Raw genomic sequence first — 22,091 nt, 5'->3', positions numbered from 1 at the left:
TCTACTAAAGTTTTATACTCTTATGGGTTCAACTTGCCAAGCCATTGGTTCTGTACAGTCCAATAAAGACAGTTGTCCCTCTCCTCCATCTGGTTGGAGGCAGGACCCCTCTATTTTTGACTAGAATCACTTCCAACTTGTGAAGATGCTTTGGGACTCCCTTCAGGAGGATCAGAAGCAGTATCAACTTGTCTGCTCTTTTTGGGTGATTTTCCACTGGAAACTGAGGCAACATCCTTCAAGGAAGAATTTCCTTGTAATTCACATACTTGTATAGCTAGGACTGAAGTGGGTTTTCCATCCCACTTCCTCATGTCCTCCCCATGGTCACACAAGTAAAACTACAGTGTATGCTGTGGTGTGTAGCTCCCAGATTCTCTCCCCCAAAGAGGAGAGCACCTGCTCCTCATGGCTGAAGCACAGGCATCCTGTCCTTCAGTCTTATCAACCATATCACTCAGCTTGGTATAATCTGCAAACTTGCTGCATGTGCACTCAATCTCGCTGTCTATATCATTGATGAAGGTAATGACCAGCACTTGTCACCCATCTCCACCTGGAGATCAAGCCATTGACTGCTAACCTTTGTATGAGATCATCCAACCAGTTCCTTATCCACTGGACAGTCCACCCATCAAATCCCTATCTCTCCAGCTTAGAGAAAAAGATGTTGGGGGGGACTGTGTCAAAGGCTTTACAATAGTCCAGAGAGATGACATCTGTTGATATACATTTAGTTCTGTAAGATCCTATAAATGAGTTTTAAAAAAATAATTTAAAAAATCCAACACAACAAAACACCAGCAAAAAACCAACATTCCAAAATTAAAGAAATCTCAAACCCATTTCCTCTCAAAGAATAACCAAAAAAATAATAATTTTAAAAAAAGTGTAAGTACATCAATCCCAGAAGGAAGGACAACATTACCCCGAGATCTCCTACAATTGCTGAATACTAGTGCAGGCTCATGGATTTATTCTGGTTTTAAAGATTTTTCCATCATGCTGATGGGAGTGATAATGAAGAGAAAAGTATGCTTCTAAGAGATCCAAGAAAAAGAAACCTGACCGTCAGGAGTGCAAAGCTGCTTGCTAACTGAAGTGTGCCAGCTGCAGAGCCATTGGTGCAGACAAGTACTAAGAATGTTTCATTATAAGTAACTCACCAATTCATACCAGCTCCATGCTTGAGACTATCAGACAGAGAACACATCACTAATTTATTAGAATAGAATAAACCAAACCAGGTTGGAAGAGACCTTCAAGATCATCGTGTCCAACCCATCAACCAATCCAACCCACCCAAACAGCTAACCCATGGCACCAAGCACCCCATCAAGTCTCCTTCTGAACACCTTCAATGACGGCGACTCCACCACCTCCCCGGGCAACCCATTCCATAGCGCAATCACTCTTTCTGTATAGAACTTCTTCCTAACATCCAACCTGAACCTCCCCTGGTGCAGCCTGAGACTGTGCCCTCTTGTTCTGGTACTGGGTGCCTGGGAGAAGAGACCATCATCAGTCTGTCTACAACCTCCCTTCAGGTAGTTGTAGAGAGTGAAAAAAAAAACACCCTCCTTCCCCGGGCAGCAGGCAAGGCCCCCTCCAAGGTAGCGGGCAGGGTCCCCAACTCTCCCCACCCCGCTACGGCCGGGTGGCTGACACCTGGAATAGGGCACAGGGGCAATACTCTGAGCGGAGCTGATCGTGAAAGGACCGCCACGCGCGAACGGCAGGCCTTCCTGTGCCCTCCCACTCAGCCCCAGGAGAAGGGTGGAAAGCTCAAGCGAGGCACTGGGAACGGTCCCGTGCCCAGCCACGCCACCGCTGCCTCACCTCCTCGCCAGTCCTCCTCCATCTTTGGGGGCCCGCGAGCGGGGCCGCAGGCGCCAGCGCGGGTGCAGGACCCCGCGGCTCCTTTTTATTATTCAATAGATGTACAAGTATCTAAAGAAACATCTGGCTCATTAGCATACAGTGACACCTTCCATACACTGAGGAAGTATATGACAAGAGTGACATACGGTTAAAACCAGTCCATTTACATCTGATATCTTGAAATACAAAGCAAGTCACTTCCCTACTCTACTGCTCACTGCTATGCTGTGCTATACACTCCTTTCCTTTCACCTTCATGGATCTAAGTGATTGAAATCTGAAAAGCAAACCAGCACTCCTTAAGTACAAACGTTCAGTTATTCCAGCTCTGACTGTAAAATGAGACAGAAAAACATTGAGGAAAACTCAGAATCTGGCCCTTATTGGACATAAGCCAGTATCCATCTCAACTGCTACAGGAGTAGCAATAGGACGTTCTGTCACTTATAGCTAAGTCCCAAGGTACTCATCATTATAGCTTTCAGGGAAGTTCCTACGATTAATGTTATGTGAAACAGAACAGGTCTTGTGCTTTACTTGAGGGGAAAATAGAAATCCACATCAGATCAGCTTTTTCTCTGAATGGAACAAGCCAGCAGCAACAGAAACAAGTGTCCTGCATCCATATACACACAATTATCTTATCACTTTACTCCCAGTTCTGCCCTCATCAGCAGACCAACCTGATCTCCTTCTAAGATCAGGTGACCCACCTGGTGGATATGGGGAAGGCTGTGGATGTAGTCTACCTGGACTTCAGCAAGGCCTTTGATACCGTCCCCCTTAGCAAACTCCTGACCAAGCTGTCAAGCTGTGGCTTGGACAGCATCACTCCGCGCTGGGTAAGGAACTGGCTAGAGGGCTGAGCCCAGAGAGTGGTGGTGAATGGTGCCACATCCAGCTGGCAGCCAGTCACTAGTGGTGCTGGGCCCCATCCTGTTCAATATCTTTATTGATGATCTGCATGAGGGGACTTAGTTCATCATCAGCAAATTTGCAGATGACACCAAGCTGGGAGCAGGTGTTGATCTGTTACAGGGTAGGTGTGACCATTTGAGGCTGTGCCTTTAAGAAAGGGACAGTGCTGGGACACTCTGGCTGAATGTTTTGGAATAATAATGAAAACAATCAGATATTCTAAATAAATTTCATTGGTATATTGGTAGAATGCAACTTTGAGTTCAGTTGGAATTTTTCTCAGTTTCTCTCTGTCCTGCTTTTCCAGCCTGTCTGCTTCTGAGCAGCCGGAGTTCTGACCTTGGATACCAGATAAGCACTAATACTGCATGCGCTTTTTGAGGCCTAACAAAATTTCATCCTTATTAATTACCTTTTCTTTCTCTCTAGCCCCTTTTGGGAAAAAAGGGAGGTAGGAGGAGAGAGGGGGGTACAGAAGGGGAACCCTCCTCTGTCCAGAGGAGGGAGTTTTGTTCCTGTATTTTTCTTTGCTGTATATTTCTGTATATATATTGTAAATACTGTATATTATATATATATATATAAAACCTAAATTTCATTTTTGCTTGTAAATATAGCATTCCTTTTGCTTCTCCGACTGAGTTAGCTGTGTTGTTTTTTTTTTCCTCTTTGTGGGGGAGGGAGAGCTAGGCCTTCTCTCAACCCACCACAGTAGAAGAACTCTGCAGAGGGACCTTGTCAGGCTGGACAGATGGGCGGAGTCCAATGGCATGAGATTTAACACATCCAATGCTAGGTTCTACACATTGGCCACAACAACCCATGTAGTGCTCCAGGCTGGGGTCAGAGTGGCTGGAGAGTGGCCAGGCAGAAAGGGACCTGGGGGTACTGATCTGTAGTAGGCTGAACATGAGCCAGCAGTGTGCCCAGGTGGCTAAGAAGGCCAAGGGCATCTTGGCCTGTATCAGGAATAGTGTGGCCAGCAGGAGCAGGGAAGTCATTCTGCCCCTGTACTCAGCACTGGTTAGACCACACCTTGAGTACTGTGTCCAGTTCTGGGCTTCTCAGTTTAGGAAAGATGTTGACTTGCTGGAATGTGTCCAGAGAAGGGCAACAAAGTTGGTGAGGGGTTTGGAGCACAAGCCCTATGAGGAGAGGCTGAGGGAGCTGAGGTTGCCTAGCCTGGAGAAGAGGAGGCTCAGGGGAGACCTTATTGGTCTCTACAACTACCTGAAGGGAGATTGTAGCCAGGTGGGGGCTGGTCTATTCTCCCAGGCAACCTATGACAGAACAAGAGGACACAGTCTCAGGCTGTGCCAGGGGAGGTTTAGGCTGGATGTTAGGAAGAAGTTCTTCACAGAAAGAGTGATTGGCCATTGGAATGGGCTGCCCAGGGAGGTGGTGGAGTCACCATCACTGGAGATGTTTAGGAAGAGACTGGATGGGCTGCTTGGTGCCATGGTTTAGTTGATTAGATGGTGTTGGATGATAGGTTGGACTATCTCAAAGGTCTTTTCCAACCTGGTTAATTCTATTCTATTCTAAATGAACACTCGGAAAGACAATCCCTGCATTACAAAGCTGTCTTTCATAGAATCATAGAATGCTAGGGTTTGGAAGGGACCTCCAGGGATCATTGAGTCCAACCCCCCTGCAAAGCAGGGCCACTTAGGGCAGGTCACACAGGAACACGTCCAGAAGATCTCTAGAGAAGGCAACACCACATCTCTAGGCAGCTGTGTGTGCTCCATCACACACTCAGTACAAAAGTTTTTTCTCATGTTTAGGTGGAGTTTCCTGTGATTGAGTTTACGTTCACTGTCCCTCATCCTATCACTGGGTATCACTGAAAAGAGACTGGCTTCATATTTCTGACAGCCACCCTTCAGGTATTTGTAGACCTTGATAAGGTCCCCTCTCAGCCTTCTCTTTTCCAGGCTAAATAGCCCCAGGTCTCTCAGCCTTTCTTCATAAGATAGATGCTCCAGTCCCTTACTCATCCTTGCAGCCCTCTGCTGAACTCTCTCCAGTACTTCCCTGTCCCTCTTGCACTGGAGAGCCCAGAACTGTACACAATATTCCATATGTGGTCTAACCAGGGCTGAATAGAGGGAGGAGGAGAACCTCCCTTGACCTGATGGACATACTCTTCTTAATGCGCCTGAGTATGCTATTTGCCTTCTTGGCCACCAGTGCACATTGCTGTCCCATGGATAACTTTTTATCAACCAGGACTCCAAGGTCCTTCTCTGTGGAGCTACTCTCCAGCCTGCTACAAAACAATCAAGCTTAAGGGAAATGCCACTACAGATGCTTCCACACGTGTCCCCAGAGTCACACTTCAAAAAGCTAAGGAAGGATCTCATGGGGACAACATGGCTCTATAAGCTTTATTAATACCATCTATTATCATGAGATGGATGAATGAACACACAGTATATCTGGGGTCAAAGCAGCCATAAAACTTACCATTGATTAGAAAGAAGAAAGCCCCTGTTTCATTGGCCACCGCTCGGGCAATCAGTGTTTTACCAGTGCCAGGAGGACCATACAGCAGGATCCCACGTGGAGGCTAGGGGCAAAGGCAAGGGACTTAGGTGCTGAGCTAGTATCTGAATGCCTAAGTATTTTCACAGTGAAGCCGTAAGCATTTGATAAAGCCAGTCTGAAATTGTGATGCAAACTCATGAAACATTGCTATCAACACCCTTACAAACAAAATCCTTGCCAGTAACTGACAGTGCTGATTTAAAGCATTCCTCTGCTTTGCAAGTTGCCAGTATTTTAATGTCTCCAAAACATACAAGGAAATACTTTCGTAACACCAGCATTAAAAAAAAACATCCAAATTACTTATTCCTCTCCCACTATCTCAGACATCATCCACAAGGACAAACTCACTCATCCACCTGGTGCACATGGGTACTTACCTTCACCCCTATGGCCTTGAAAAGCGCAGGGTGTCGGAGGGGAAGCTCCACCATCTCTTTGATTTGAGCCAGCTGCTTCCGGCAGCCACCAATGTCATCATAGCCCACTTCATTCAGTGACTCTTCTTCATCCTACCCAGTAGGAAACACATTAAACATGAGTGAAAACAATAGTTCAATAATTCCTCCTAGTCTACAGAACCTGGAAATCCAGGATTTTCATAGAAAATTAAATGGAGCCTATTCCAGTGTTTGATTCCTCCCCTGTCACAATTTGAAGCCATTTCCTCTCATCCTATCACTTGTTACTAAGGAGAAAAGATCAACACCCAACCTGCTACAACCCTCTTTCAGTTAGTTGTAGAGAGAGATAGTCTTCCCTCAGTCTCCTTTTTTCCAGACTAAACAACTCCAGTTCCCTCACCTGCTCCTCTCCAGATCTGTTCTCCAGACCCTTCACCAGCTTTGATGCTCTTCTCTGGGACTGCCCAAGCACCTCAATGTCTTTCTTGTAGTGAGTGCCCTCAAAACTCATTGTCATTTCTTTGCTGTCTTGCAATTGAGATTTTAAGTCTTCATGGTGTCTTCTACAATTATTTCTCAGTTCTCTCGTCTCAGACATACAAAGGGAAATGCCTGCACATAACTAGACCTCACTGAAGTCCACCCTTATGAATGATGGCCTCTGCTGCCAAGACCCCTAAAGACTCTAGTATACACCAAGTTCTATGATCCTCTGATGTGGCTAATAAAGAATAGACAATGAAGCCCAGTCTAAAATATACTTATTCCATAAATTGTGATATTTCTAACTATGTGACATATACTAGCTACCATACAGTTCTCTGACACAGTGTTTTCTTTTGGAATTGTGAGAAACTGGTTATAATATTTGGCTTTTGCAAGGGGAATTACTGGGGACTGTGGGGCTGGATTGTTGGGCTGATTGGTTGGTTATTGTGTGGGGTATTGTGGAAGAAAGGTGAGGTGCCAACATGTCTGAAGACTGGCCAGGTCAAAAGTGCAGGTTTTGTCTCAGTCTGGTTTTACCTCAGTCTTGATAGAGAGAGGTGGGAGTGTGTTGGGGAATATATGAATATGTACATTTTAATATATTAATATGTATGTTTGCTGTCTATATAAGTTCACCTCGTGTTGTTAGGGTGCACCTCTAGCAAACTCGCTATGCGCCCAGCGTTGTGTTGCCTTTATTTTATAATAAACTGGTTATAAATTTTCAGCAGTGAGTTCGTTTCTCACAATTTGATGACCCGTACGTGATTACCCTGCCTGAGACGACTTCACGGACCCTTTGGAAGGGGGGGGCACCCCTGCATATTTCGGCGGCCCGGAAGAAGGATCCTGGAAGCCTCTTGGAACACGGGCAGATTCAGCCAAAAGTTATAAGATAAAAGCAAGGGAAGGAGCTCCCAATTCTTGCAACTGCCTATAATTCTAGTGCACAAAAACCCGGGCAAGAAAAGGGCTGTAAGTATTGTCCGTTTGGGCGGGTATTGAGGTCAGTGAGAGTGTGTGTGTGCGTGAGACGTGGGCTGGACAGTCCAGATCCATGAAGTGAGTGCGGAGTCCTTATAACTGCGTTTCCAAGCTCCCGCGAGGGACTTGGCCAGTGAAGGGACAAAGCGGTTGGGGACAGAAAGCGTGGACCTCGGGAAATGGGGCAGGGGTCAGGTAAACAGACCAGCCCCGGGAAAAATGGGAGCGAAAGGGTACCCAGGGATATACCCCCGGACAGCCCTCTGGGGTTACAATTAGCATATTGGGAAGAGAATCCTAATACGCGGGATAAAGATCAGGGAACAATGATATATTATTGTATGGAGAAATGGGCTAGAGAGAAGATCAGATCAGACAATTTATTTTGGCCCCAATATGGGTCCTTGGAAGGATGGATCTGTCAGGCTCTCAACCTTTATGTTAACAGTAAGGAGCCTTTTAATCAGGAGGAGAGTGAATATGCCGCTTGCTGGAAAGGCAGCGTCTGGTCAGCAGCGGCAGTAACGGTTTTTAAGGTGGAGGAAGAGGAAGAGCCAGAACCTGAAAAGTGGGAACCACTGAATCACTTACCCCCACCTTATAACCCTGCAGTACCAGCAGCCCCCATCCTCCCTACAGCCCCCGTCCCCTCGGCAGCCCCCCTCCCCACGGCAGCCAACCTCCCCTCGGCAGCAACAGCCCCCGCCCCCCCTGCAGTGGGACACACTATCCTAACCCCTAGTCCTCCCCCGTCTAAATCCATCCGCCAAAGGAGAGGAGGTAGGCAAACTAGAAGACAGGCAAATGTCATGGTTTTAGAGGAAGAGTCTACTGACTCAGACAATCCACATGAAGGAGTGCCATTATATCCTTTGAGAGAGGTGCCCCTGGGGGGAGTGAATGGGGGAATTGGATATGTAAATGCCCCTCTCACTTCCACTGAGGTGAGAAACTTTAAGAAGGAATCAAAAGGTCTCCTGGAAGACCCAATTGGAGTAGCAGAACAATTTGATCAATTTTTGGGGCCAAATATTTACACATGGGAAGAAATGCGATCAATCATGGGAATCCTTTTTACTTCAGAGGAAACACAGATGGTTGGAACAGCTGGAATGAGAAGTTGGGAAAGGGAATTTGGGAAAATCAGCAGGGACCTCCAGGTGATCAAAAGATGCCCCTAGCTTCTCCTAATTGGAACCATAATGATGATAGGGGCAGACAAAACATGAATGAATATCGAACCTTGGTTATTAGAGGCATAAAGGAAGCAAAACCCAGGCAGCAAAATACAAAAAAAGCATTTGACAGTCAACAGGGAAGGGAGGAAACCCCTACTGATTGGCTTGAGAGGTTACGGAAAAATACACAGCAATATTCAAGAATAGATCCCAGCAGTCCGGATGGCCAGATATTGTTAAAGGTAAATTTTGTCATTCATTCCTGGACAGATATATGAAAAAAATTGGAAAAAATAGAAGATTGGCAAGATCATAGTATCATAGTATCATTCAGGGTTGGAAGGGACCACAAGGATCATCTAGTTCCAACCCCCCTGCCATGGGCAGGGACACCCCACACTAGATCAGGCTGGACAGAGCCTCATCCAGCCTGCTCTTAAACACCTCCAGGGACAGGGCCTCAATCACCTCCCTGGACAACCCATTCCAGAGCTTCACCACTCTCATGGTGAAGAACCTCCTCCTCACATCTAGCCTGAATCTCCCCACCTCCAGCTTCATTCCATTCCCCCTAGTCCTATCACTACCTGAGATCCTGAGAAGTCCTTCCCCAGCCTTCCTGTAGGCCCCCTTCAGATACTGGAAGGCCACAATTAGGTCACCTCGGAGCCTTCTCTTCTCCAGACTGAACAGCCCCAACTCCTTCAGTCTGTCCTCATAGGAGAGGTGCTCCAGCCCTCTGATCATCCTTGTGGCCCTTCTCTGGACACGTTCCCGCACCTCCCCATCCCTCTTGTAATAGGGGCTCCAGAACTGGACACAGTACTCCAGGTGGGGTCTCACCAGGGCTGAGTAGAGGGGGAGGATCACCTCCCTCGACCTGCTAGCCACACTTCTCCTGATGCAGCCCAGGATCTGATTGGCTTTGCAGGCTGCAAGTGCACATTGAGAGCTCATGTTGAGCTTCTTGTCCACCAGCACCCCCAAGTCTCTCTCCTCAGGGCTGCTTTCCAGCCAGTTACTGCCCAGCCTGTATTTGTGCCTGGGATTGCCTCGACCCAGATGCAGGACCCTGCACTTGCTCTTATTGAACTTCATGAGGTTGGCTTGTGCCCACCTCTCCAGCCTGTCAAGGTCCCTCTGGATGGCCTCCCTTCCCTCCAGCGTGTCTGCTGCACCACACAGCTTGGTGTCATCAGCAAACTTGCTGAGGGTGCACTCAATGCCACTGTCCATGTCACCCACAAAGATGTTGAACAAGACAGGTCCCAGGACTGATCCCTGAGGGACTCCGCTTGTCACTGGCCTCCACTGGGACATGGAGCCATTGACAGCCACTCTTTGGGTGCGGCCATCAAGCCAGTTCCTTATCCATCTAGTGGTCCACCCATCAAACCCATGTGTCACCAGTTTGGAGACCAGGATGTGGTGTGGGACAGTGTCGAAGGCTTTGCTCAGGTCCAGGTAAACGACATCAGTTGCTCGCCCCTCATCTATTAATTTCGTCACCTGCTCATAGAAGGCCACCAGGTTGGTCAGGCAGGATTTGCCCTTGGCAAAGCCATGCTGACTGTTCCCAATCACCTCTTCACTATTCTTCTGAGCGAGTAGTGCCTCCAGGAGGATCTGCTCCATGATCTTTCCAGGCACAGAGGTGAGACTGACTGGCCTGTAGTTCCCTGCTTCCCCCTTCTTACCCTTTTTGAAAATGGGGGCGATGTTTCCCCTTTTCCAGTCTGTGGGGATTTCCCCAGACTGCCATGACTTTTGAAATATAATAGAGAGGGGCTTAGCAACCTCATCTGCCAGTTCTCTCAGTACCCGTGGGCGTATCCGGTCGGGTCCCATGGACTTGAACACTTTCAGGTTCTTCAGGTGATCACGAACCTGATCTGCACTTACAATGGGCAGTTCTTCCTCCCCATCCCTGGCATTGTCTTCCATAACATCAGGAGTGTGGCTAGAGGCCCTTGCAGTGAAGACTGAGGTAAAAAAGTTATTAAGTACCTCAGCCTTTTCCTCATCACTTGTGACCATGTCACCATTTTCCTTTCTGAGGGGGCCCACACCTTCCCTAGTCTTCTTCTTCCCATTAATATACCTGTAGAAGTTCTTAGTGTTCCCTTTAATCTCCCTGGCTAGATTCAATTCAAACTCTGCTTTGGCTTTCCTAACCAGGACTCTTGCTGCTCGGGCAGCTTCCTTATATACCCCTGTCGTAGTTTGGGCTGGGTGTCCTCTGCTACAGGGGTGTTTCCTGTGTCCAGAAGTCCAGCCCAGTGGGTGGACACAGGAAATTAGGTTATTTCCTACCATGATCCCTTGCACCACTATAAGTCTCATGGCGGGGTCTGGCACTTCCTCTTTCCTTCCTCCTCGCCACGTGGTAACTGGGGAAGAGATCTCCCGGCCATGGGCCTGGTTAGGCCCAAGGCCACAGGGGGAGGGGCAGTCTCAGATCTGGCCAGCTGAGACTAGCCTAGCAGTGGGGGGGGGGGAAGGAGGAGCCCTGGGGGTTTGGGTGCACCCTCAGGTGGGAATGGGATCTCTGTGGGTCTGTTTTGGGTCTCTCTCTTGTCACTGTATTTCTAGTTCTCTGCACGCACTCACTGTTCCATTTAAACTTTTCATCACTTTTGCAATCCATTTGTCTGAGTCGTTATTTCTGCGTGTGGTGGGGAGGGGGTTTGCCCCAACCTACTACAACCCCCTGTTCTACCTGTCCTTCTCTCCACTTCCTGTAGAGTTTCCTTTTAAGTAATAGTGTGTCCAGTAACTCCTTGCTCATCCAGGCAGGCCTCCTAGCATTCTTACCTGCTTTTCTCTTTGTCGGTATACAGAGCTCCTGGACACAGAGGAGGTGGTCCTTGAATATTGACCAGCTGTCCTGGGTCCCTCTTCCCTCCAGGGCTTTGTCCCACGACACTTTGGCTAGCAGATCCCTGAAGCGATCAAAATCTGCATGCCTAAAGTCTAGGGTCGTGAGCTTGGAATACTTCCTCCTGATTGCCCTGAGGATATTAAATTCAACTGCTTCATGGTCACTGCAGCCAAGGCCGTCTCTGAGCCTCACATTGCTTACCAGCCCTTCCCTGTTGGTGAGAACAAGGTCCAGCATAGCACCATTTCTTGTTGGTTCCTCTACCATCTGGAGGAGGAAGTTGTCTTCTAGACAACTAGATAGAGGACTTCAAGAATTATTGAGGGAAGCACAGAAGGTGTATGTGCGTAGAGATGAGGAAAAAGCAAAAGCTAAGGCCAAAATTATGGTAGCCAGCATGAGGGAAGCAGGTCAAGTGGGCAATGGGCAGTTCTTCCTCCCCGTCCCTGGCTTTGACTTCCATAACATCAGGAGTGTAAGAGGATGGAACTTACAGGTTGGTGCAAGACCTGCGGGAGGTCAATAAGAGAACTGTGACTCGGTTTCCTGTAGTTTCTAATCCTTACACATTGTTGAGTCACATACCTCCAAATCATAAATGGTATAGTGTAATAGATCTTAAAGATGCCTTCTGGGCCTGCCCATTAGCTGAAAACAGTAGAGATATCTTTGCCTTTGAATGGGAAGATCCAGTCACCAGGAGAAAGCAACAATTGAGGTGGACCAGATTGCCCCAAGGTTTTACAGAATCTCCCAATCTATTTGGTCAAAACCTGGAAAAATTGTTATTGTCATTTCCACAGGAAAAGGATGTTTTAATCACACAATATGTAGATGATTTATTAATTTCAGGAGAAGGGGCAGTTGAAGTTAGAAGGACCACCATAAACCTCTTGAATTTCCTGGGAAATTCAGGATTAAGGGTATCTAAAAGCAAATTACAATTTGTGGAACCTGAAGTTAAATATTTAGGACTATGGTTAAGTAATGGAGCCAGGAAGATAGATCCTGAAAGAGTAGAAGGGATTATATCTCTCCATTCCCCTAAAACAAAGAAACGAGTCAGAAGATTATTAGGGTTACTAGGATATTGTAGATTATGGATTGAGAGATATAGCCAGTTAGTCATGATAGCTTTGTTTGGACAGGGGAAGATGAGGAGAAATTTGAAACAATTAAAAAGGCTTTGACTACTGCTCCAGTTTTGAGCCTCCCTTCCCTGGATATGCCATTCCAACTCTTTGTTAATGTGGAAGGAGGGGTGGCCTATGGAGTTCTGACTCAAGAATGGGGAGGGTCACGTAAACCAGTAGCATACTTATCAAAGTTATTAGCTCCTGTAAGACGAGGTTGGCCGGCATGCATTCAAGCAGTGGCAGCCACAGCACTCATGGTAGAAGAAAGTATAAAATTAACACTAGGAGGAAAATTGGAAGTATATACTCCCCATTCAGTGAGAAATATACTGAACCAAAAAGCAGAAAAATGGCTAACTGATTCTAGGATTTTAAAATATGAAGCAATCTTGATTGATGGTCCAGATCTAACAATCTCCACTAGCCAAAGCCTAAATCCAGCTCAATTTTTATACGGGGAGCCTGCTGAAGCTTTAGTACATGACTGTCTGGAGGTTATTCAATACCAGACTAAAATAAGGGAAGATTTATTTGAACAGGAATTACCAGAAGGGGAGAAATATTTTGTGGATGGGTCCTCTCGGTGTGTAAATGGGAAACACTTGTCAGGATATGCAGTGGTTGATGGGCTAAGATTGGAAACGATTGAAAAAGGGAAATTACCCTCCCATTGGTCAGCTCAGACCTGTGAGTTATATGCACTGAATCGGGCTTTGCACCTTTTAATGAATAAAGTGGGAACCATTTATACAGACTCTAAGTATGCTTTTGGAATAGTTCATACATTTGGAAAAATTTGGGAAGAAAGGGGGATGTTAAATTCAAAAGGGAAAAATTTGATTCATGAAGCCCTAATCAGGGAAGTCTTAGAGGCATTGAAACTACCAGAAGAAATATCAGTGGTTCATGTAAAAGGACATCAGAAGGGAACTTCGTTAATCATTAGAGGGGACAACTTAGCTGACAATGAAGCTAAGCAAGTAGCAGAAGAAGGAGAGGAGCGTGTCCTCCATATACAAGTAACAGCATCAGATGAACAGGAGGAATCACCAGTATTCACTCCTACAGAGGAACAAGCACTTGAAAAGATAGGGGGAAGGAAAGAATAAAAAAGGATCTGGAAATTAGAGGATGGGAGACAACTGATTTCAAAAGCCTTAGCCCGAAAAATCCTCGAGCGATTACACCTTAACACCCATTGGGGAACAAGAGCTCTGTGTGATCATTTCCTACGGGATTATGGCTGTATTGGAGTTTATGAGATAGCTAGGCAGGTAACCACCAAATGCCTAGTATGTCAAAAAGTAAACAAGAAAGTCATGAGGCAGGTTCCATCTGGGGGACGTACCATATCCTTACGCCCCTTCCAAGCTATTCAAGTAGATTTTACTGAACTACCTCAGATAAACAGATGGAAATACCTCCTAGTTCTAGTGGATCATTTGACACATTGGGTAGAAGCTGTGCCGGTCTCCAGAGCAACTGCCAATGTAGTAACTAAAGTGATATTGGAAGACATAATCCCCAGGTATGGGTTGGTACACCGGATAGATTCTGATCGAGGCACTCATTTTACATCAAAGGTGGTCCAACAATTAATGGATAGTTTGGGCATACATTGGGAACTTCATACCCCCTGGCACCCACAGAGCTCGGGAAGAGTAGAAAGAATGAACCAAACACTGAAACAAACCCTTACCAAATTAATGATTGAGACCCAGATGACATGGGTTAAGTGCCTACCCTTGGCCCTGCTCCGGATCAGGACACAGCCGAGATCTGATGTTGGTGTATCACCTTATGAAATGATGTTTGGGCTACCTTATTTACAAGGTGGGAGGGAAATGGCTAATTATGAATTGGGGGACAAAAACATTAGAAATTATGTGATGGTAATTGGGAGAACATTACAACATTTATGGGCTCAAGGGATGTTATCTCAGTCAGTTCCTTTGGATTTCCAAATCCACGAATTTAAACCAGGAGATTGGGTTATGATAAAAATGTGGAAAGAACAAACACTTACACCTCAGTGGGAAGGACCCTTTCAGGCCTTACTTACTACAGAGACTGCAGTGCGGACAGCAGAGAGAGGATGGACACACGCAACTAGAGTTAAAGGACCTGTGTGTCCACCCACCGAATGGACTGTGGTACCCCAAATGGAGGACCTAAGGATGGTCATCAGACGAGTTCCAGTATCAGAGCAGGAGTGGTAATGGTCCTTGCCTGAAAACATAAAACCTCCCTGGACATGGGGATATAATCCAAGCAGAGTATTGGTGGGATTGAAGGAGGCAAGACCAGGTGGACCTCTGTAATTGCCACGAAGAAGATCTAGAACCATGGCTGTGGGCAGCAACCCCATAGGCCATGTGAGTGGAGTTACAAGTCAAACCGGACTCCCAATTCCCAGGATTATACCATAGCCACTCCCTGTGTATGGTGCCTATTAAAGTAAAAGAGGAAATATTTTCAGGCACGGAACATCAGTTGTTATTCCATTCCCTTTAAATTGGAATTATTTTGCTTGCTGTAGAATTGTTGCCAAGTTAGGTTATTATGGCTCAAGCCAAATGTAGTAGAAAGAAGGGGAGGGATTGTGAGAAACTGGTTATAATATTTGGCTTTTGCAAGGGGAATTACTGGGGACTGTGGGGCTGGATCGTTGGGCTGACTGGTTGGTTATTGTGTGGGGTATTGGGGAAGAAAGGTGAGGTGCCAACATGTCTGAAGACTGGCCAGGTCAAAAGTGCAGGTTTTGTCTCAGTCTGGTTTTGTCTCAGTCTTGATGGAGAGAGGTGGGAGTGTGTTGGGGAATATATGAATATGTACATTTTAATATATTAATATGTATGTTTGCTGTCTATATAAGTTCACCTCGTGTTGTTAGGGTGCGCCTCTAGCAAACTCGCTATGTGCCCAGCGCTGTGTTGCCTTTATTTTATAATAAACTGGTTATAAATTTTCAGCAGTGAGTTCGTTTCTCACAGGATTCACTTGAACTAACAGAGAACATTACAGAGGTGCAGGCAAGACTAACTGTGACCAACTCAGTATAGCTCTACCACACCCATTCACTTGGCTGTCCAAAACCCTACTGACCTTAGTTATTTGTCACATTAGGCCACATTAAAACACAGTCTGGAATCTCAGAGGGGCTCAGTGTTGGAAGCATAAAACAATGGAAAAAATACTGAGCCCTATGTTGCTGATAAACAACACATGATGACCAAAGCAAGCGCAAGGGTTGGGTGGAGACTGGGTGGTCTGTGTTGCCATGGCGCTGGGCAGAATGGAGGGGGCAAGGTGGAAGCCCATCATTCCATTTTTCCACTTACCACCTGCAGCAATGCTGACCAGAGGAGTCACACCAAAAAGAAAACAAGAAATGTCTTATGCAACTGATAAAGAAACAACTGGCTGACCACCAGGAGTGATGACTAACAGCAATCCCATCCCTGCACTCTGCACAATTATAAACAATGAGGTATAAATATTGCCCAAATTTCATATCTCATTTGGAGGGGATCAGGAGTTAGACACCAAAGGGCTGGGACAGATCAATGGGTTTGTCCCCCTTCCCCCCCAGCCTCCCCCCTAGCCTCCCCCCATCCCCAAAGGGATGCCTTCGGGTAAGATTTGTGACCTCAGCTATGCTGAGTGCATCCCCAGGAGATCACGTTTGTGATTGCAATCATAGTTTGGAGCTATACAGCGATTCTGTAGTTTAGTGTGTTTATCACCAGCAATCTAAAGTAATCTGTGTATGTTGCATGTCAATAAACTGTATTATTTGTGCACCCAATTGCTTCTTTTGAATGCAGCCAGACCTACAGCAGACAGGCTGTTTGGGTGTCTGGTGTCAGGCTTATAGTACCTACAATTGGCATATCTATTAAGAGATAAGTCCAGCTGCCCCTAGCCCCTCTAATCTCTGAGGACTGTCTAGAATGCAAGGGGATTCATTTCTTAGCAAATGTATCCTTCCTGAAATGTAACACTCAGTCCAAGCCCCACAAACAGGATCTACTACTTCAAGCAGGTTGCTCAGGGTCTGACCTTATCAAGCACTGAAGGTCTTGAGGTATGGAGATTCCTACCCTCTCCAGGCCTTGCTCCAGAATTAGGGAAACCTTTTTCTCAATATCTATTGGGAATTTCCCTTGATCCAGCTTGTGCCATTTCCTCTAGTCCTCTCTTGGAAGAGCCTGGTAATCCACCCCTTCCCATCAGGCAGTTGCCAGTAAACTTGCCTCTTTGCCTTCCCTTCTCCATCAACCCATTCTCCCAGCTGCTCCTCATTCATTTTGCCCTCAGAATCTCATAATTTTGATGGCCTTGGCTAGACTTGCTTCAATCTGCCTCTGTTATGTCCTGAAGAGCCCAAACTGGACTCATCCAGTGCCCAGACATAGTCCCACAAGTGTCAAATAGAGGTGAATTTTTCAGAAGGCAGCTAACTACAAACCAACACTAGGGCAGTTTAGGCTGGGTGCTTCCTGGGCTGCCACATAAGTTACACCTTTGGTGTGCAGTGTCCCCACCCCTGCACCCTATAAATCTGTCTGCAAAGTCACACGCTTTCTTCCCTTTCTGCTCCCATGGGAGATGCTTCCCTATTGGGTAAACGGTGGGAGAGTATCTCAGGCCTCTTAGGCCTATTTAGGCCGAATGCCAGGATAAGTGGGGGGGGGGCAGTCTCAGGCCTGGCCATCCTGGAATTAGCCTAGCAGTGGGGGGGGGGGGGGGGTGAGAAGAGCAAGCCCTGGGGGTTTTGGGTGTACCCTGAGGTGGGGAGAAGGGAAGTGTTGGAGGCTTTTGGGGTGTGGTGCAAGGGAACTCTGTATGCTTTGGGATATCTCTACCACTATGCTTTGTGGTTTCTGTAAAATATCAAAATATCAATTACTTTTCCATTTAAACTTTCCATCGCTATCCAATCCATTTGCATGAGCGTCATTCTTCTGCCCCTCTTGGGGCAAGAGAGAATCTGCCCCGTTCTAAACCAGAACAAACACTCACTGATTTGCAAATAGTAAAAAAGCATTTACTTTATGAAGTATACAACCACCTTAGCTTACCTCTCTGAGGTTTCCTACTCTGTAACAGTAAGGTGGCCAAGACCTGACAGACAACCCACTCAGGCTGCCTCAAGCTTGGGACATGCCATGCTAGACTAGATACCTTAAGGGACTAGGGAAAAAAATGTAAATAAATAAAACAAAACAGAGATTTCAAATTTCTCATTGGAAAAGTACTAATTATTTTCTTTTCACATGGCATGAAATTTAGTAATATTGTAAGTCCACCCTGCTATAGATCAAAGGAATTTTGGAATTAAAAGATGTATTTAGGTCCAGCATGAGATATCTGGAAGCAAATGCAAAAATGGCTGCTGCTGAAGTATGGCATCTTGTCAGCAAATCTAAGCATTGGTGCCATCTCAGCATCTGGAAGGATATTGGAAACACATTTATCTGACTACCTTCAGCAGCGGCTCATCTCCTGAAACCAGAGGTTTTAATAATGACATTTAATACATAAAATGCAAAACCAGGAACTGCAAACACTGCTGCTCTCAAGGACTGTCAACAAAACAGATTTCAGGCAGAGGGGACTCAGTAGAGCTGCATGGCAAAATTCTGCTCACCTCTCGTTTGATGGGCTCTCCTTCACAATGGATCACTGTGTCTGGAGCCACTATGCAGTAAGGACTTGGATCTGTCTCCACTACTTTGAACTCCACTGCACGCATCCCTCCACGAACCAAGAAGATGTCACCTATAAAACTCCACATTTCAGTAGCTTGCTGCAACAGATATCTGCAAAATGTCAACTCTTGTACAATACCAGCAGCCCAGAGGACAAGGAAGTAGGTTACATAGGCATACACTGCTAGCATTTTAAACTCAAGAGCTGCATGTATTGTGACTACCAGAGCACCATTTAGACGAGCAGCAGCTGAAGTTCTCAAATTTCATCCAGAAAAACAGCAAACAAAACCAGCAAACAACAGAATAGAATATTGCCTAAACACAAAGCACAAAGGCAATGACTTGTATTTCATTTCCATTCAGTTTCAATTTAACATTTCTAAAACAGGCAAAAAGCCTAAACTTAATAAAAATTCATTTTGAAGTTATTATTACTAGCTATTACTAAGTAGAATTGGTTGTCTTCAGAAGCAGAATACATAATACTGCACTATGATTCCTGCCTAAATTGGGCTACAGAAGCTGGATAACTTCAATTTGTTTACACTGTATTAGGACCTATTTGTTCCAACAGAAGTGCTACTAACACAAGTCTAAAAGTATATTTGAGTTCTATGCACTCTCCCAGTTATTAATTAAATTACTTTGAAAAAGTGAATTGAGTCAGAGTGCCAGCTAGTATATCCAACCAATTGATTTATATGTGGGCAACTCCCCAATCTCATCAAATGGTAGCAACTCAGAAGAAAATTTCATGAAACCAAGTTCTACCTAAGCCTTTTCTGATGTTCTCCCATCCCACATAGCAAAACCAAAAAACACAAAAAAACCAACAAAACGAACCACAGGAGAACTATCAAGCTGCTCTGCCAGTCAGCAAGCAGGTATCACCCTTTCTCCTGAAGATTATGAAAAAATTAAATCAGCACTAGCAGTGTCTTACTCTACAGATGTCAGTCTAATGCTTTGTAGAGATCTCTGCAAGCTTCTAGAAATTCACTTTATTCAGTTTCAGGACTAGCTCAGCTCATGCTCACTACTATCAGGACTTCAATAACAGGTGCTTTTACCTTTTCTGATGGGTCTGTATGCTTCCAGGAAGTATGGCTTGAGATAGACCTCAAACAGATTCCCTGTGATCCCTTCTACTGTGTCGTCAATCGGCAGCACATGGATACGTTTGCCATATTTCACATCTGGGCAAGGCTGGATGCTACAACACAAGAAAACTTTGGTTAGCCATATCATCCTAGACTTACTCTCTAGTCTGGAGGAGGCAGTGATGTTCCTTCCCAGGCCAGTACAAATGCCAGAAAGGACCCTCCAAAACCTTGGTGGGACTTCTGAACTGTGTGAGAATGCTGACAAGGCAAAAAAACATATGCCATTGGAGAGCAAGTCTTTACAACACACACTTTCCTTTGCTCTTCTCAGACCTGTCTAAAACTGCTAGGGAGATCCATACTTTCTTCCTACCCTTTGCTCTTCTGTAGCGCCCTCTTGCCATCCCAAAGGCATATTCACAAATTACTGATGCAGCCTAAAGACCTTCAAGAATCATGAGCTAAATTTTTTTTCAATAAGAAGCTACTGCTGAATCAACTGTAAAGGAAAGTAGGCTGGGAAAAACTGTTCTTTCCTCTCTCTCATAACTTACTACAGAGAATAGAGTTCCTGTTGCCCTGATTCTGAGCAAAGGCTCTCACAGTGCCAAGCAAAGGTAGCCAAGTGTCTGTCAATTCACCTTTGTGGAGACTTACACTTAGGTTAAAGTCTAAAAACCCTTTCCTCCTTTTTAAATAATCATTTCAGCTATTATTTTACAGTGTAGGCAAACAGCCTAATGTAGCAACACCTTGGAGTATCAAGCTGTGTCAGAGGCAGAAAACTCAAACTGGCTTTCTCAGCTAAGACTGCAGCTTAGCATGCAACTTTTCATGTGCTACTTCATTTGAGACTCTTAATAGATTCTTTTACCACATGCTTTACAGAGAGGATGTAGCAGAAGGGTAAAGGAAAAGACAGACTACCCCAGAAGGAAAAACAGTTGATAGACTACAAGGAGGAAATAATTAGCACACGAATCTGGATTCTGGCAGAAACCAGGTCACAAGAAGTAACACAATGAGAATCACAGAATGTTAGGAGTTGGAAGGGAACTTGAAAGATCATCTAGTCCAAACCCCCTGGCAGAGCAGGATCACAGGATCACCTAGAATAGGTCACACAGGAATGCATCCAGGCAGGTTTTGAATGTCTCCAGAGGAGACTCCACAACATCTCTGGGCTGCCTGTTCCAGTGCTCTGTCACTCTCACAGTGAAAAAGTTTTTCCTTATGTTTATGTGGAACCTCTTATGCTCCAGCTTGCACCTGTTGCCCCTTGTCCTATCATTGGACATCACTGATAAGAGCTTAGCTCTGTCCTCCCAACACTTGCTCTTCCCATATTTATAAATGCTAATGAGGTCACCCCTCAGTCTCCTCTTCTCCAAGCTAAAGAGACCCATCTCCTTCAGCCTTTCCTTATAAGGGAGACATTCCACTCCCTCCACCATCTTTGTGACTCTGTGCTAGACTCTTTCAAGCAATTCTCTGTCCTTCTTGAACTGAGGGGCCCAGAACTGGACACAATATTCCAGATGCAGCCTCACCAGGGCAGAGTAGACGGGGAGGAGAACCCCTCTTGACCTACTAGCCACACCCTTTCTAATACACCCCAGGATGCCACTGGCCTTCTTGGCCACAAGGGCACATTGGTGGCTCATGGTAATCTTTCTGTCCACCAGGACCCCCAGGTCCCTTTCCCCTATGCTGCTCTCCAACAGGTCAGTCCCCAACCTATACTGGTACACAGGGTTGTTCTTTCCTATATGCAAGACTCTACACTTGTCCTAGTTGCATTTCCTTAAATTTCTCCCTGCCCAACTCTCAAACCTGTCTAGTTCTTCCTGAATGGCAGCACAGCCTTCAGGTGTATCATCCACTCCTCCCAGTTGTGTCAAGAAGAAAAACTTTGAGGACAAGAGGTGTGAAAATTAGGGTTGGACTAGATGACCTTTCAAGTCCCCTTCCAATCCAAAGCATTTAAGAATTCTATGAAGGACTCTGACCCTTGCAACAAAGCAATCAGTAACACATCTAGAAGGCTGAGAACCACTACATACACAATCCCAGCAGAGAAAGGAAGAGCGTAGGCTGAACTATCACTCTAGAAATTACTCCAACAGTAATCCAACATCAGGTTAAAATAAGGATTCATCTTTATTTTAAATCCACAGACTGACCCAAAGCACTGCTCTGTTCCAACTACAGTTGTGTTTAAAATTTGCATTTTCTACTGGTAGAGAGATGGGTGGAACAGACTCTTTCCTCTCCTCTACAGAGTCCATATGAAACACGTTTTGCATTTAAACATTATTCCAGGTATCACCCCAGGAACTCCAGTGTCAGAAACCAGGCTCCAATTTTCCCAGAACATATACACGATATTCCAGTTTAAGAAGATATTCAGGAGGAAGAGCTGTCAGCCCTCACATATTTAAGCCTGAAAATTAGCATTTTTATGTTTAAGAAACACATTTTCTCCCCTCACTCTCATCATAGAATGGAACCTGCCTCCTGTAAGCCAAGATGTATACTTCAATGCTTTCCTGACAGCTTCTGCAAATACCGCACAAAATTTCTGTAACACTATTAAAGCATTCCTATTTTAAAAAATATTTTATAATGAAAACCGTAATATAAACAACCTCCAAGGATTTTTAATCTTGCTATTTGACTGCTTCATGTTTTTGGCATTCATTTCTAGGAAACTTTAATGTCTCTTTGTCATAGGGCATCACAGTGCTTGAGCTAACCATACTAAGAGATTGGTTACAAAGTTGCTTACTGCTTTTCAAAGTTAACTTTGTAAACATTAAAAATTTAGACTGGAAAAACTTGTGAATTCAT

At 45.4% G+C, this 22,091-nt stretch overlaps 1 protein-coding gene across 1 annotated transcript in view; it reads right to left on the bottom strand.

Moving 5' to 3' along the window:
- The window catches only part of VCP (valosin containing protein), a 75,659-nt gene that overhangs the window by 34,697 nt on the left and 18,871 nt on the right, over nt 1-22,091 (bottom strand). The window contains exons 4-7 of the mRNA XM_068155309.1: nt 19,209-19,351; nt 18,075-18,205; nt 5,730-5,861; nt 5,269-5,371 (exon numbers count right to left, since the gene is read on the bottom strand). Of these exons, the coding sequence (XP_068011410.1) occupies nt 5,269-5,371; nt 5,730-5,861; nt 18,075-18,205; nt 19,209-19,351 (509 nt within the window). The remainder of the gene's footprint in view (nt 1-5,268; nt 5,372-5,729; nt 5,862-18,074; nt 18,206-19,208; nt 19,352-22,091) is intronic.

This window comes from Melanerpes formicivorus, unplaced genomic scaffold (genome assembly GCF_026170545.1).
Source record: "Melanerpes formicivorus ecotype bairdi unplaced genomic scaffold, bMelFor1.0.p_v2 SCAF_31, whole genome shotgun sequence".
NCBI classification, from domain to species: domain Eukaryota; kingdom Metazoa; phylum Chordata; class Aves; order Piciformes; family Picidae; genus Melanerpes; species Melanerpes formicivorus.
The sequence above is the reverse complement of the archived record's forward strand: the minus strand, read 5'-3'. Positions and strand labels throughout refer to the sequence as shown.